Genomic DNA, 15,749 nt, shown 5'->3' with positions numbered 1-15,749 from the left:
CCCTGCCCAGCCCCCCCCGCCCGCCCCCCCCAGCCGCACCGGGGCTTGGGTCTAGCTTCCTGCCCTGGGAGCGGGGCCAACCACTCCCTGCTGAAGAGGCAACCCCAAGAATAAGCCAAACTGATCCGTATCCTCCCAACAGCTATGTCAGTTCTCATGTGGAACAGGCAACACAAGGATTTATTTGTAGAGAGTGAGAGCGAAAGAGAATTTAGATGCGATCTCCAGCGTAGTGGCTCTAATAAACTAATCCACTAAAACAACCGTGTGCAAACAGTGAGCCCTTGAGAAAGCAACTGAGCTCACAAATGTTTCTACCCTGATGGAAATCTTCCTCATGGGTCTTGAAACCGGATAGATCACAGTAAAAGCTGTCAAATGATTTTATTTCTTAGCCCCTAGATGTGGTGAGGGGTGGGATACACAGTGGATCGCAAGCAACTATTTGCTAAACATCAGGACTTGCTCAAATGCTCTTGCTTGAGAAGGTGGTGAGTGTTTCCATGGCAATGAGCTATTATTGCCTTGGTGACCGTGGACCTGGACTGGTGCTGCTAAACCACTGCGACCTTTGGATATCTGAGCACAGCAAGGAGTTTCCTTCTTTGCTACCAATGGTGTTTTTTTTTAATTTCTGAGCTCATCCCCATCTAAAAGTTGCCTTAGGTGGTTGCACTAGAGCCAGAGAAGCACAAATTACTACAGACAAGCATCCTCTCTTCATGCCTGCCTCTCTGCTACCCAACCCAGAATTCACTTTTCTCTCTCCCTCAGGTACAAACCAACCCAAGGTCCAACCCTGGCCACTCCTGAGCAGTGCTGAGCCTCTATCTGTTAACTAGAAAATTAAGCAGGGGAGGCACAGGACTTTGCTAGCCCAGACATCAAAAGTACATTAATCTATATGCATTTAAACCTTTTAAGAGAGGTCAAACTGAGAGGCGGCTGTGTTAACAAGGTGAAGAAGTGAGCTTGCACATAAAAAAGCAGCTCTGCATATAAACAGGTATCCTCCTAGGCAAGAAGTTTACCTAGATTTCTGTGGAAGCATAAAAAAATGTGTCTGTCTCCCTCCACACAAGCTTCAGGTAAACTTTGTGCTATCATAAAAGCTTTATCCTGGGCTTATCCAGCAGAAAATTGTTGCATCTCTGCCTTTGAAAACTTCCGCTGCTTTTCTTCCCAACTCTATCGTTGAAAGACACGCTCCTCCCAAGCGACTGGCAGTCCAAACCTCATCGAACTGAACCATTAGTTTCTTTTTAAATTTGCACAAACCCTGCGCTCTGCAACTCCAAAGTGGTTTCTATGGAGATGCTAAAAAAATGGAACGGCACCTTCTGGGTGCCAAATTCGCCACGGCAAAAACTGAGGTGAGCAGCAAACGCTGGGCGAGAGGAGCGTGAGGAGTGAATTAGAGACCCAGAATACGACTGCTTACTCAGAGCCACAGATAATAGGAGTAAGTTACCGCTTTGGCTGACAGGCGTTAACCAAACTGACACGCTGCATTGAGTATCATGCAGAGTTTAATTAACTGCAGGCAATGGGGCATTAATACAGGAGAGGACAGCCTGCCCGACTTCCTTACGGCGTGAACGTGACAGGGAGAGGGAGGGACGTGAGCATTTGCAAGGCAGAAGCGATCCTTGTGCGTTAAGAGGTTTCTCAGAAGAGCACTGGAGCTGCGTTTGGCTGCCTCTCCGAGCAGCTCTATCTCCTTAATCTGCAAAACCAGGCAGAGGAGTCCAAATCTTGCAACTTCCCACACAGACTATTTTAAAGACTTAGAAACAAAACCAGCACACAACAGGAAGGATGTGATTACCAGAAATATGCCTGAACTCTCCCACACCCCTGCCCCATCAGTCTTGGTGGCTTCACCATTTGCACCATTAAGACAGAGCTTTCCCATCCCATCCCATCCCTATGGTCCTGCTGGATCAGAGATTTGGTCTGTACCGGTGCCCAACTCCCTCAATACCCATGCTAGGTCCCAGTTTGTCTCCACTCTGCTTTTCCCAGGCACCAAGGTAGACCTGTTGGCATGGCTGACGTCACATCTTGGGTCGACCAACTTCCCTGAGCCACACAAGGCCCAAACCTGAGTGTGTTGACCACACAGAAACACAGTCATGAGCCCTAAGGCTCTAACAAGACCTTCCATACACTCCTCCCAAGTACATTTGATACTTTTTAGACCAAAATTCTCTTTGAACAAAGGCCAGAAGCTATTTTCTGCCTTATTTAAGCAAATCTCCATTAAGATGAACCAGCCAGGGCTTCAAAATTCAGACTGTGCTCTCACAGGAATAAGGAAGCACAAAGAAACAGTGCAAACAGGGGGGACACTGAACAGCGTGGCGTGCCCTTGCTCTTTGGAAGGGAGGCAGAATATGTCTTCCTTCAGCCACGGTAATCAGGACATCTGTTTTTAAGTGAACACACAATAAATGCCATGGGGCATTGTCTACCTCCTGGCGAGTGGTCACCCCTGGGATTTGAACATATGGCTGCATCAAGTCTGGCTAGTGCCAACCTGATTCTTAAACTATTAAACCATCCCCTCAGGCTCTGTATCCTGTACTTTCTGTGTATGTTGTTCAAGGCAAAAGAATTCGATTTGGGGTTTCGAGAATTTCAAACACGGATATACAATTAGAAAAGTATTTGCTTCACATGAGGATAAATAACCCTGGACTGGAGAACCTCAGAAAATCTCTGTTCTTTACGCCAGTGTGATGACACAAAATCTTCTGGAGTGCCATTTTACATGCTTTCCTGAGAGCCCCAACTTGTTAACCTTCATTTTACTGCATGTTTTCAGAGGAATGACAGCTGCAGCCATAAATACAGCATTCAGATTTCATGCTATAGTTAAAAAAATCAAATATGTATGAAACCCGCTGCTATTACACACCAACTAGCAAGGGAGGGGGGCGGGGAAAGGAGTGTGAGGAAAGCCCATAGCATTAAATCATTTCTGAAATACAAAAGGACTTCTGCAAGCTCAGGTGGGAAACATCCGCTCCACTGTTAGCTGCAGGGTCAGTATCCGTCTGCGGGTTTCAGCCTGCCTGTTCATCACTCACAGGTTAAACTTAGTCTCAGGGAGAATCCGTGCACAAGAAGGGAAGAAGCAGAGCCACGTCTTAGGCCGTCAAACCGTCCCACGCTACAGCAAGGGAGTGACTCCTGTTCCTCTGGAGGGGGGTATGTGTACATGCTAGTACTCTGGCAACAGAAAGGATGTAAATAACGTAATTCCAGCCTCAACCTTAGGAGATCCTAGTGCCATCCTAAAGAGGGGACACAGCTAGGGGAAGAAGAGCAGGGAACAAGAAGAGGAAGGGGAATGCCCCTTTGGATATCTTTGAGAAGTGTTTTGGTGGGTTACGTTGTCTTTGGAGGAAGTGGGGAGCTGTCCCCCTGCTCCCCTCTGGCTCTGGAAGTTTTCAGAGGTGCTCACAGTTCCTTACAGTCCTCAGCAAAAACAGGAATTTCTGGCATTTAATCCCCCTGCACTTCCACACTCTGCAGCTCAGTCCCTTGTCCTCTGGCACACACATCAGCTGATACCTGCCAGCACTCCAACATACCGGCTTATTAGTTCTGCTTTGAAGACATTCAAGATGCTGATCTCTTGTTTTGGCAACTTCAAGAGACTTCAGCACAAGTGAGAAATATTCTGCAACATGGTCCCCAAAACGCAGGCCGTTCGTAAGGAGGTAATTGCCCGGCAACCCACACTGCTTTCAGACTCTCTGGCTGAAATTAATTTACACAAATGACTTCAAAATGTTTGCACGCCCAGGCAGCAGTGACCGTGGACAAAATAGTGCTGATGGGGTGGGTGTTTTGCCTCTGAACACTTCATGGACAAAAGGAAAACTCTGATTCTCTCCCATACCGAGCAGCATCCTGTGGTTCAATTTGTTTTTTCTTACTGACTGGATTTGGGGCAGGTTGGAACTGTGAAGTTTCTGCCTGGACCCTGGATAGCTCTGACAGCAAGGAGCACAGGGGGGGAATGCAGAGCCAGGGGTTTGTTCCCCTGGTCCCATCACCAACCTCCAGGTAGAGGTCCTTGGAGCAGCCAGCACACGCTGGCGTCATAAACCACCTCAGTCCAAGCTAACTTTGAAGCACAGACAAGTCCATGTATAGTCATGCCAAGAGTCAGAGAACTACAGGATCTGTCTGCCTGCAATGAAGTCAATTCCCTTTGGGATATATAAAATAAATAAAAGACTTCTCTTTCTGCTGCTTTCTCCAAGGACACTATAGCAAGAAGTGGTCTGTGCATGGGACAAGGACAGACCAGGGAGAGAGGAGGTTTTAACTTGTACAGCCATCAGGCCAGAGAGAAAGCTCCCAAGAAACGCCTTCACTGGGAGAAAGAAGCCAAGCAATCATCCTGCCCCATCCTCCCCAGTGGCAGACTCCCTGCTCTAGCAAGCTTTACCACTGATGCTACAAGGCCTGTGCACAGAGTGTTTTTCCCAAATTGGGAGTCAGGCTGTCTTTAAGGCTGTAAACCAGACAGAGCAAACAAAAATAGAGCTTTAAAAGAATGCATGCAGGCATGCCAAATCTCCCTCATTTTCGAGTAAGAGTCTCACTTCTTCCAGATGCAGCTTTCTCCACCTCTCAAAACCATTTATAAAAAAGCATCCTGATCTTGTAACAAAAGATTCAAGGAGACATATAAAGCTTCATTCATAATTCTGGAAAATCTCACTGTCCCAGCTAGAGAACCTTGGTTAAACCCCCAGGAAAACTCACGCTGGGTTGACAGCAGCAGTACACATACCTGTTTCTCTCCTTGCAGTGATTCTTCTCCTCTGATGTAAGCAGCTAGATTGCTACCCCGAGCATCTTTAATCCTCCGCCTGCTGATGGGGACAGCAGGCTCTGCCTCTCAGCAACGAGGTACCCAGAGAACGGCCGTGCACAGGACACCTTAGCAATACCACTGCAACTCCACCCAGACCTAAGATGACCAAGATGCCATCATTTTGTATGTACTGCCAAATACTAACCCCACTTGGCTCTTAGGTGTGGCTTGATTGTCTTCTCCATGCATTCCTAGTATTTTTTCAGTTAAATCTATTTTTAAGCCTTTCTGTATTTTCCAGGTCTACAGAGAATGCAATCATCCACAGGGAGTGGTTGGAAATGCACAGAAGTATTAAATTACACATAACTATTTCCCTCCTAACCGTTGGGAACCACCAATCTATAGCCACCATTAGTCTTCTGGCACAGCACCATGATGTACTGCCCTCCCCATCCTCTTACCTGCGTATCCCCTTGCATTATACTCCTGTTGCATCTATTTTGAATTTGGGCTGTAAACTAAGTTTTGCAGATTCTACCTGCAACCTCCAGGCATAAAAACTGGTGCAGGGAGATGTGCAGTGCTCTGTTCCCCATCCCACTGTTATTATGACTTGTAATAACATCTAGCAGGCCTTGCCCGGGAGACTCACATGGCAGGGTGATGTACACAGAACCAAATGCAATCCTTGTCTCGTGGAACACAAAGTCCAAGAAGACAAAAGATGGATGCAGACAGACTGAGGAATTGTAGTGAAACAGAGGCAGCCTTGGAAAACATGAGAGGTGTTGTTCCTGATAGACCAGCAGTTGTATCCTCCCCAAAGCTCCTGAGACAACCCAAGCCTCTCCTTGCTTCCCCCCACTCCAGTGCACATACCTCTCCAAGCCTTACCAACAATGCCTAAGCACGTTTTCCTGCCCTCATCGGCTGGTTTGGCTGGTTTTTGCGTTTCCTCCTTTGCTGTTCTTTGCTCACCCTGCTTTGGCCCTGCAGCCCAGCTGTCTTTCATGGTGAAGCTGAGAGGATGGCAAGATGCTGCCATGTGCAGTGCCAAAGCCACGTGGGCTGCTCAGACTGGGGCTTTGCGTGTTGCCTGCAGGCACCACCATCTCTCTAGGGCTGCTGATCACAGCTGCCACGAACCAGACACTCGAGTGCTTCCTCGAACTTGTATCCTGTCATTACTCAGGGAAGAGACTACCAGGTACTCCTGCTTTGGAGCATGGAGCGTGCTCACCCTGGGGCCTGCTTACCAGATCAAAGCCAACCTCCCTGTCACCAAACTCACTCCCAGATGAAAAGCATTCAGCTGACAGCCAGCAGGAAGGCACAGGCTCAGTGCAACACCACACCTTTGTGAAAGCCACCTTCTTCATTGCAGGCCCTCTCTCATTGCAGTTTCCCTTTGCAGAAAGCGAACACCCCACTGTCCAGCTGTGTCAAGCCTCCCTGCCTTGGAGCACATTAGAACCATTGTCAGCACAACATTTGAAGCTGGCCGCCCACGACTGTGATTTACGCACATTTCTGTGATGAAATGCAGCTGGCAAGTGCACTCTGCTTTCATTCTTGAGGCTATATTACACTTGGTTTATTTTACCTGCCAGTTGAAATATAAACAATCTGTCTACATGCTATATATAACCACCCGTTGCCATCATGTATGTTTATGAAGCATGAGGGTTTCATGGGTTCAGTCTCAGAAGCCTCAGAGGGCATCGTGACTGTCTCAGCTGACTCGCTGCATGACCCAGATGGAAGAAATTCATCTGGTGGGTCCCACACACTGTGGCTACACGATGTTGGTCTGTGACTGGTGCTGTGCAGATCCCCAGTCTCCATGCAACAGTTTATGCCGGGAAGCACGTTACTATCACCTGCTTGAGAATTTTCATCTTGGCAGAGAGTAGATGTGATTTATACGGCCAATCCCTCACCACAGAGAGCAACTAATGGCGTGAGGGGAAGGAGCTCAACCACTGCTGGTGGTAAAACGTGCCTACAGTTCCACAGGGAATATCCTAATGTTATTCCCTAGACTAATGAGCACATCTATAGGAACCAGATCAGACTGCAAATTCCCCTTGCCATGACTAGCTCTGTTGTTCTCCTGACTCTCCCCTGACTGCTCAGTATGTCAGCACTCGAGTGAGTTATTACACTCAGTTTCTGCATTGGAGAGGTGCTGTTCCTGTCTGGTAGGAGGCAGAGGAATGGGATCTCTAGTACACTTTCCCTTATATAGTAAAAAAAAATGTACCAAGAAAATACAATCCAACAGAAGGAAAGCAGAGCAGTAGAGGAATCGGTTAAATCACAGAAGAGAGTAAGAGAGAGAAGGCTCCACAAACACCACTCAGGGTAGGCTACCCATGGAAGGACGTGATTTACACCCTTTGTCGTGAAAGATGCTGAAGTCCAGCAGACAGGGATTTAGCCCTGAGCTGGAACACCTGACTTTAAACTGAAACCAATGCTTTCAGCTCATGCTATCTTGCCTCTGATCCTTGATTCCCCGCTAACATGGGAATGACACCTTGCCAGGTGTAAATGCTCCACGTAGGAGCTGCTGCTGGCCTTGATCAGAAGCCTTGCAGCCTGAACTGTGCAGAGGGGATCCTGAAACTGTGACCAGGTTTGTTATCCTGACAGTGGAAGTCTGCAGAAAAGGAGGCCTGGATAAAGGTGGTCTGGAGAGCACTAAAAAAGCAGTACAGTCTTGGAGCAACAAAGAGAATGGGGAACACCTCTCTTCCCCAAGGTCCTTCTCTTCCCTCTCAAGAGGTGGGGAGAGAATTCACATTATCACAGGGTGTTTGTTGAATGAGCCAAATTTCTGTTGCTCTGCTCAGGAGACCAAGCACGTGTTCTCGACTGATGCAGCTTCCCCACCAAAGCAGCACATGGGGAAAGCCACCCACCCCACGCCTACTGCTGGGACCTCAGAGGGGGAGCAGGGCGAGACAGCTTGGTCCCCAGCAGCTGACAAAGCCCAAACACACAAAACAAAGGACTAGTAAGGGTTGAATGGGTCCCACATCATTTATACAATAAACACAAACATACTGGGTTGAATTTTCACATCCCAGGCTGGGCTGGGGGAATATTTGCTTCAAGTCCAGCCAGTGTGTGAATTCTTAAAATTGGATCATGCAGAAAGTTTGAAGAGTGAACAGATTTTGCTAGCTGAAGGTGAGAATCTCAGACCAGGATAATATTTTATTGACTCACAACTCAAAAGGAATTTAAGCAATTTGTTTCAAACACTGCTGAAAGATTCTCCTCTACTTTCTGAGTAAGTGCTGAGTTTTCCAGGCCAAACCAATTTTTCAAGCCCAAACTGACAAATGCTAAAACAGAACGCTGCTACAGAAGCTAGTTGCCACCTTAAATCACACAGAATTACTTTTACCCCAGAATAATAAAATATGCTACTCAAAACCTTCTCTCACACCGATAAGCAACGGACCACTGCGTACCCACCAAGGTCAGCTCCAACCTAGTCCAAAGACAGCTGCTCTGAACGAAACATGCTGTGGATGAGGGATCAGAAAAGCAATTAAAAGCTCTTTGAACAGCAATAGCTTGGAACAAACACTAATTTGTATTTCTCTTCTGAGAAGTGAATATAAAATAGCATTTCTAGTGCCATTTGATGTAAATTGAGCTTTTTATGCGGAGTCATTACAAGTATCAACAGCTACTTCTGCAAATTCCTCTGGGAAGCTGAGTGGGGGGTCTCTCCTCATTTAAACCAGAGGTCCTCAGGGATGAATCCAGAGCTCATCCTTCTGCAGGGATAACATCAGCATCTCTCCTGGACAAATAAACAGGACTCTGTCCTTCTACTGAACAAGTAGGGAGCTGGGAACTGAGGCAGATTGAACAAGCAGCATTATTTCTTCAGACCAAGTCAGTGAAGCACACACAGGAGCTTATTCTGGGACAAAAAGGTATCTCTGCTTTCAGTAGGTGAGAGGCACTTGGAAACACAGCTCCTGGAACAGGGCCTGCCTGTGCCAGGCACTTCTCCCCACTGCCCTGAGGGCATGGCAGAGGTCATGCTTTTGGAGTGCACGGTTCCTGCTCAGTTGCTGCAGTGCCATGGCACGTTCTCAGATACTCTCGAGAATTGTCAGCTGCAATGAATGAAGAACAGGATCATCCAATGTATGAAATTGGCCTGGAAGATTAATGCAAGGATTGCCTTATTTTTGTACTTTAATTTCCTCGTCTGTGGGAGCGCTTATTTGTGCTGAAGACAGACAAATAAATAAATAATGAGAGGAAAGGGGAAAAAATGGAACTCCAAACCAGCCAATTAACCTTTGGAATACAAGTTGTGCTGCTGCTAACTCATAGCATCCCGTAACCTTCTAATTACCAGCCATGTACAACGTGGCAGTTGGAGACAGAGCTGGCTGTTAACCCGACAGATATGCTGTGCAGGAGGATCCGATTGCTACTAATGACTGAAGTCTAAAGAAACTCGCTTCCCATCATCAGCTGCCTCCTGCTCCCCGGATCTCCTGCCACAAACCGGCTGTGCTGCCATGAAATCTTCAATCTGCCGCTGAGTAGAGGAGGTCTGCTAAAGGACAGCCCTGTGCAAAGCAGCTCTGGCATCTCCTCATCTTCCTCATGAGTCAGCTAACTGCTACAGTGGTCATGCCCTCAGCCACAGGACAGGATCCTTGCCTAAAAGGGTATTACGTGGGCTGTGTGCATGAAATGAGGTGGTGCCAGCTATGTTAGCCAAGAGCAGCCAGAGTAACCATGAGAACAGAGTGCTGTTGGATTCAGATTCCCATAAAAACACCTATTGAAGCTTTTGAGAGGATTTGGATAGAGACACGTCTCTCTTGTTCATCTGGAGGTAGCATCCAGGCCTGCAGCAGTACAGACACAGATCATGTTCCTGCCCTGTCAAAGGCTGCTACCAAAGCCCTGCCATGGCACACATGCCCCCTTGCCCTGCAGCTAGGAGAAGACCCAGCACCAGGGTTCTGCCTCCAGCCTAGCACCTTGCAACCCCGATTTCCTCATCCAGAAGATATGGACAATAATGCTGGCTTGCCTCAAGAGGGCTCCGTGAGACTTCTCAGCACAGCACTGCCATGTCCCGGGATGAAAGGCGAGATAAGGCACCAAGGACTAGTGCTGCTCTATCTTCCACGCCATATGTTGTTCAGTACTCTCCACCCCTCCCACACACGCACAGGATTGATGCCTTGGCTTTGAAGAGCACTCTGAAATAAAAATGTATATGGCATGCCCATCTACTTGCAAAGCCACTGATGGCTGGGAAGTCTGAGAAGGCGGAAAAGAAAGGCAAGCAGCCTATAATAATTTTTTATAAAAGGGATCGGGCATTTCCTTACAGACAGTGAGGTTTGGGGAGGGCTTCCCTGTGGCTGCTGCACTGATTGCAGCCCAGTTTGATAAAACCAGTCAATGGCTGAAAACAAGTGGCAAGAGTTGAGACTAGAGAACCTGCTTAAGCTGTTCCACCCAGAGCGAATGTCTCCACGGTAGGTGATGCTTTGCAGGGCTCAGAGCCTAGCAGCCCCCTGCCCATGCTGCTGTCAGCAGGCACAGAGCACAATGGGAGTCCCTGAATCCTGCTCTCTGGGTAACACCAAACAGCTCGTGGTGGGGACAAGGAAAGCAGAGGAGAGCCACAGAGTAGCTATCCTTGTAGGCAGCTCCTAAATTCTTATGATAGAGGAATGGCATCCAGGGTTGCCTTTGGGAGGATGGAGGAGGAGACTATGGCAGCCCCCACCCCTGGTTAACAGCCTGGGGAAGGCTCACACCTTCTCGCCTTGCAATGCCTGCTCTGAGCAGAGGTGCAGCATCTGTCACTCAGTAACCAGAAAGCTGTGATTAAACTGTTTTTCCTGGCAAGGATCATGGTGTACTCAAAACGAGCCATTCTCACCTCTACTCCATCTCAACACCACGCTGTGGGTTTGTGACAGCTTCACTCAGGCATCTCCTTATCTCCATACAAGGCCAGCCCCCCACCCCAAGTCTTGCAGCCAGCTCTCACACGAAGAGGGCTGCGGGTTCTGAAATCACCCTGCTTTGCTCACAGAAACCCCAGACTTTCATGCCAAACAATCTGGGACCCTAGAGCCATTTGCTATTGCTTTTGCCAAAGTCTCAGCCTCCGGCAATGCCCTGGAGGTCACCTTGTTGATAGGAAAGTGCATGGGCGAGGGGTGTTGAAGCTGGGCTCTGACAGCTCCACAGCTTGTTATCCCCACCGTGTACCAGAGACACTTTGCAGTCAGGCACGTGGAGGAACTTTTACAGGTTTCACTTCAAAATTCCTCCCTTTTTATTGGGCCCACACTGGGCAGTGCCTGCGAGCAAAGCTGGCAGGATTCTGATGCTCCGTAGCCAAAAGCTTCAGAATCTTTATTGCCATTGGCTTTGAGATGGTTTAAAGCAAATCTTTTACAAGGTAAAATCCAATATAAACCTGCCAGCTACAGTTTTCCTTTGTTAGCAGCAAGGATGTAATTATCACAATTTACCTTTATAGGAGTGATTGTGGACAGGCTCCATGCGATCCCTGGGCTTTCTCACTGCAGCCTGCCTAAGGTTTTCCCCCAGCACCCGTCATGGTAATATCCAAGGACTGACAAAGCTGTATCTGCCTGACAAGAGAGTATCCATGCAGAAATGCAGCCGCCACGAGGAACGAATGGTCTATTCAAAGGCGACTGACAAGGTGGATTTCCTGATTTTAAAACTTGTGGAACAACTAACCAGACAGAAAGCTGACAGTGACAGCTATTTCTTTGTTGGGTTTGGACGCTTCCTGCTGTAAGTGAGAACTAATTTATTGTTGCACGGCTGAGGTTCATGTGCTTTACCTGCGTGCCTGCTTTTCTGAAAGAAAATATGCCTCAGATAGCATAGAATATGAGGGTTTAAAGCACGTAAGTGGAGAGAAAATAAAGCAGCAGCAGCACTTTGGAGGACTGTTTGCCATGGACCTGAGCAGGACTGAGTCCTGGGAAATGATGGAGAAGAAAATGCAGATCTTTTTGTCCTGTTTGTCCTGCCTTTGGATGTACTTTGCTGCTCTGTCTGCCTTTTCTCCTCACTCCTGAGCAGACAGACTGAGGCAGAGAGAAGAAATAGCTTTATAAATAACCTTGACCTAGTCCTGATCCTGCAGGGGAGATTTTGGGGGAGCACTGGATGAATCTTTGACCATTGCCCGCACAGCAAATATACATGAAGATCTCCTGGCCTCGCAGGCAAGCATTTTCTGCACCTGATACAGAGGTGGCGTGAGAAATTCCACAGCAAGTCTTGAGAAAACAGTTGAAAGTAACCAGTTTTTCCAAGAAAGGAAAGACCAGAAAAGCATAGTTTTCCCCAGTGACCAACTGGAGATACCCACGTCCCTCTCCCATTGCACAGCCCCTCAAGGTCCCATCAGCCAACAAGGACAAGCTGTCCTCAGCTGCCAGCACTGCTTTCTGCCATCACCGTGTTGACACTAATACTGGGAACAGCATGATTTCTCTTTCCTCCCTCCAGGCACTTAAAAAACACCCCAAAAGACCTACTTGCACCTTATGAGATCAAATTAAAGGTTTTGGAGACTTCAGGGAAGAAACTAACTTTCTTCTTTGTTGCTTTTAGCACTGTCCGACACTTTTAGTCTTTTTTTAAAGATCCAGGATCAAAGGAGAAACTTCTGCGTGGGTTATTTGCACTACAAGATCCACTGTGCACCACCACCATCAGGCCCAAGGGGGATCTCCACCTGAACAATTCACCCTTATATGGATAATTCACAGCAAAAAACTTAAGCAGTCAGGATCGGAGCCGCTGTGTCCTAACACACACATTTAAACTCTCCACACCTCAGCAGTGCTGTCAGCCACCTTCCAAGGCTTTTCACACACAGAAGGATGCTCCTGCTCATCACACGTCTGCAGGATCAGGCCCTCAGCCCCATATCATGTTCCCACCTTGCGTGAAAACTGCCTGCTCCTCCGCCGGCATGGCTTCGACAGTCACCCCAAACCACCACGCAAGCTGCCATGCCGCGAGCACCAAAAACCACAGCCCCTCAGGCCTCTTCAGGCCAGTCCCGCACTCACCTGCTCGTGGTACTCGATGCCCATGCTCAGCGTGTTGATGAGAATGGCGATCATAATCCCCCGGTTGAAGTATTTGCTCTCCACGATCCTCTTCAGCTTGCTGCCGAACGCCTTCCACAGGCGTGTGACCTTGTTCCTTTCCTTGGGCTTTTTCTTCTTCCTCCTCCTCCTGCCCCGCTGCTGCTGGAGCTGGTCTCTGTGGTCGCCGTGCCGCAGGTCCTGGGTGAACTCGTAGACGCCGTTGCTGTCAGAGTCGCAGCTGTCAGACTCACTGAAGGCGAAGTCGGGGTCGTCCAGGAGGCTGGCACAGAAGGGACAGTCCTGCAGCTCGCAGGTCAGCGTGCCACCCGGTGGGCTGGGCAGCGGGCAGGCCGCGCTCAGCCCCGACAGCCGGCTGGGTGTCCGCCGCAGACCTGCAAGGGGAGACACGTGCCGTGAGCCACCTCACACCCCCAACATGGCGGAGAGCCCCGCATCCCCACTCGGGTGGCGCTGGGCCTGTCCAGGGCACAGCAGCTTCTGCCACATCCTCAAATAAATGCAATACCCTAATACAGCCTTCTAGCCATCCATCTTACTCTTGCTTTGTTTCATTTTTCCCTCTGTTCCCCTCTCCCCAGGCAGGCCCCAACACCCACCCTCTAGCTCCTCCCAAGGACACGGGGCCAAGGGGTCTCTTTTCCACAGAGCGTGGAAGCCATTTTGTGTTCTGCTGCTGGGGGAAGACTGACTGGCACACCTCTCACTTTCAATTATTTTTGATTATATCTGACCAGGCTAACATCATTAGCAATGATCTGAGCACTATCAAGCTGTTACACCCAATTTAGATAGCGCTTCCATTTAGCTAATAATGAGGAGGGAAGAGAAAGAAACGGACCAAAGGTGGCTACAGACCATGGATCACAGCTTGGAGAGTCATGTAGTCCCTTCAGTCTCCTTCATCCCTCCTTCAGCCTTTAATAAAGCTCAGGTGAATTCTTTGCTCGAGGCACAGGACTTGGTGTTTTAAAAATCAAACACATTGCCACATGTTTTGTGGTGTGAGGAGAAATGCTGACTGCCCTCACAGAGCCGGGCTACGGAGATGATATGGACAAGCATAACAAGGGTGATTTGGATGGAACGAGCACCAGATTTTATTTCCTCGTATTTAGGAACCAAATTCCTAGTTTCATCATCTTTAGGAACCAGATATTAATGGCAGAACCCTTCCCACCATGAATGCAATACTGCGAGCATGGTATCCATCCTACAAAACGCCATTCAAGCATCAATGAACGCTTTCCTTGAGATTCAGGGAAACATGGTGAGGGGACAGTTTCCCCCTGTAACATGCCCCTGTCTGGAGGTTGGATGGGGACACTTGGATGGGTTTTGGGGAGACCAAGCAGAAGGCAGTGGATGCTCCTGGCTCTGGGCCCAGGAGCTTGGAGCTCACCCAGCTGCTGATTTCAGCCACTCCTGGCTGATGCTTGAGGACGTCTTTAAAGAGAAGGCAGCACCAAACAAAATAAAAGCACCCCATTAGCTTGAAAACTGGGTTGTGAAAAGAGTCAAAATACATTTACTTGACACAATGTCACTCAGGTATCACTGGCCTTCAAAACAGCCTTGCAGGAGAGGACTGTCCTCTGCCTGGTCATCACGTCAAAGACACCAGGAGCAACAGAAATATTTGCCCCCTTACTCAATCTGCAAGCAGCACCGGTGCAGCGCTGCACATCATCACGGCGTTGCTGCTGAGGAACGACTGCAGCACAGCCACAGCAGTGCAGATAGCAGAGGTAGTGGACTCGCCAGACATCTTTTAATGCTATCAAAGTGTTAAAAATTATATGAAAAACACTGGCGCCACAGATGTCTTCAAAATACCAGAGTCTCCTTGGCTGCCTGCTAAAATAACCTCACAGCATTGCAGGGCACAAGAACACGGAGGAACAGGCTGTACTTTATGCTGTTCAATTCCACAACAAAAGAAGGGAAGAGAATACTCTCTCCCACAATTGCATCTTTCCCAGCAGACACCAACCTTGTTTCCAGCTGGGACTGTGAGTGCCCTGGCTGCTAATGCCTCCTTAATGCTCTCAATTATCACTTGTGTGCTCTCCTTCCACAAGTCTTGCACTGAACAGACTCTGCTTGTTGCCTTGTAAGAGCAGAGAGAGAATTAAGTGAAATAGCTCTTTGTTTGCCCAAAGAGGCTGAGGCCAGGAGACCTCGACGAGCACGGGGTAGGGACTTACCATGGCTCCTTTGCTAAGCTTAGGCTGGGATGGAGAAACACGTCTTGGGAGCTGTGCCTGGCACAGCTACACCCTCAGGAATTGGCTTATTTGACACTTAAAAGATCCTCCTGAAGCCTGGAAGACACATCCATCATCCCTGCTCTACAAAGACGGTTTTGGTGCAGCAGTGAATGTGACTCAGCCCTGTTGGTGTGGCAGGAGGGCAGGAGCAGGAAAGAGGGCCTGGAAAGAGCCACAGCCGGGGAGGGGAAGAGCTGGGCACCGACACACTGTGTGACAGGGTCTCCAGGTGGACCCAGCTGACTTGCTTCCCATCCCAGCCCCTGTGCTCCTCAGGGTGCCAGATAAGCTGCTGCTCACCAGCCAAGAGCTGCAGCATCCACCCTTTCCCCTAGATACGACCGCACTTCTGAAAGAGACACAACAATTCCAGGAGATTTGTTTAAAACATTTTGGCATCCTCAGGGCTGAAATGCCTCTGTAAAAAGAGGATACTATAATTGCATTATTAATAGCAACTCCATCTAA

The 15,749-nt window shown here is 48.6% G+C and overlaps 1 protein-coding gene across 1 annotated transcript in view; it reads right to left on the bottom strand.

The window, feature by feature from the left end:
* CACNA1H (calcium channel, voltage-dependent, T type, alpha 1H subunit) overlaps positions 1–15,749 on the bottom strand; it is a gene marked incomplete at both ends in the record, with an annotated part of 122,902 nt that overhangs the window by 66,827 nt on the left and 40,326 nt on the right. The window contains one exon of the mRNA XM_010160162.1: positions 12,973–13,385. Within this exon, the coding sequence (XP_010158464.1) occupies positions 12,973–13,385 (413 nt within the window). The remainder of the gene's footprint in view (positions 1–12,972; positions 13,386–15,749) is intronic.

This window comes from Eurypyga helias, unplaced genomic scaffold, assembly GCF_000690775.1.
Source record: "Eurypyga helias isolate BGI_N326 unplaced genomic scaffold, ASM69077v1 scaffold7171, whole genome shotgun sequence".
Lineage (NCBI taxonomy): Eukaryota > Metazoa > Chordata > Aves > Eurypygiformes > Eurypygidae > Eurypyga > Eurypyga helias.
This window is presented reverse-complemented; position numbering and strand designations above follow the sequence as displayed.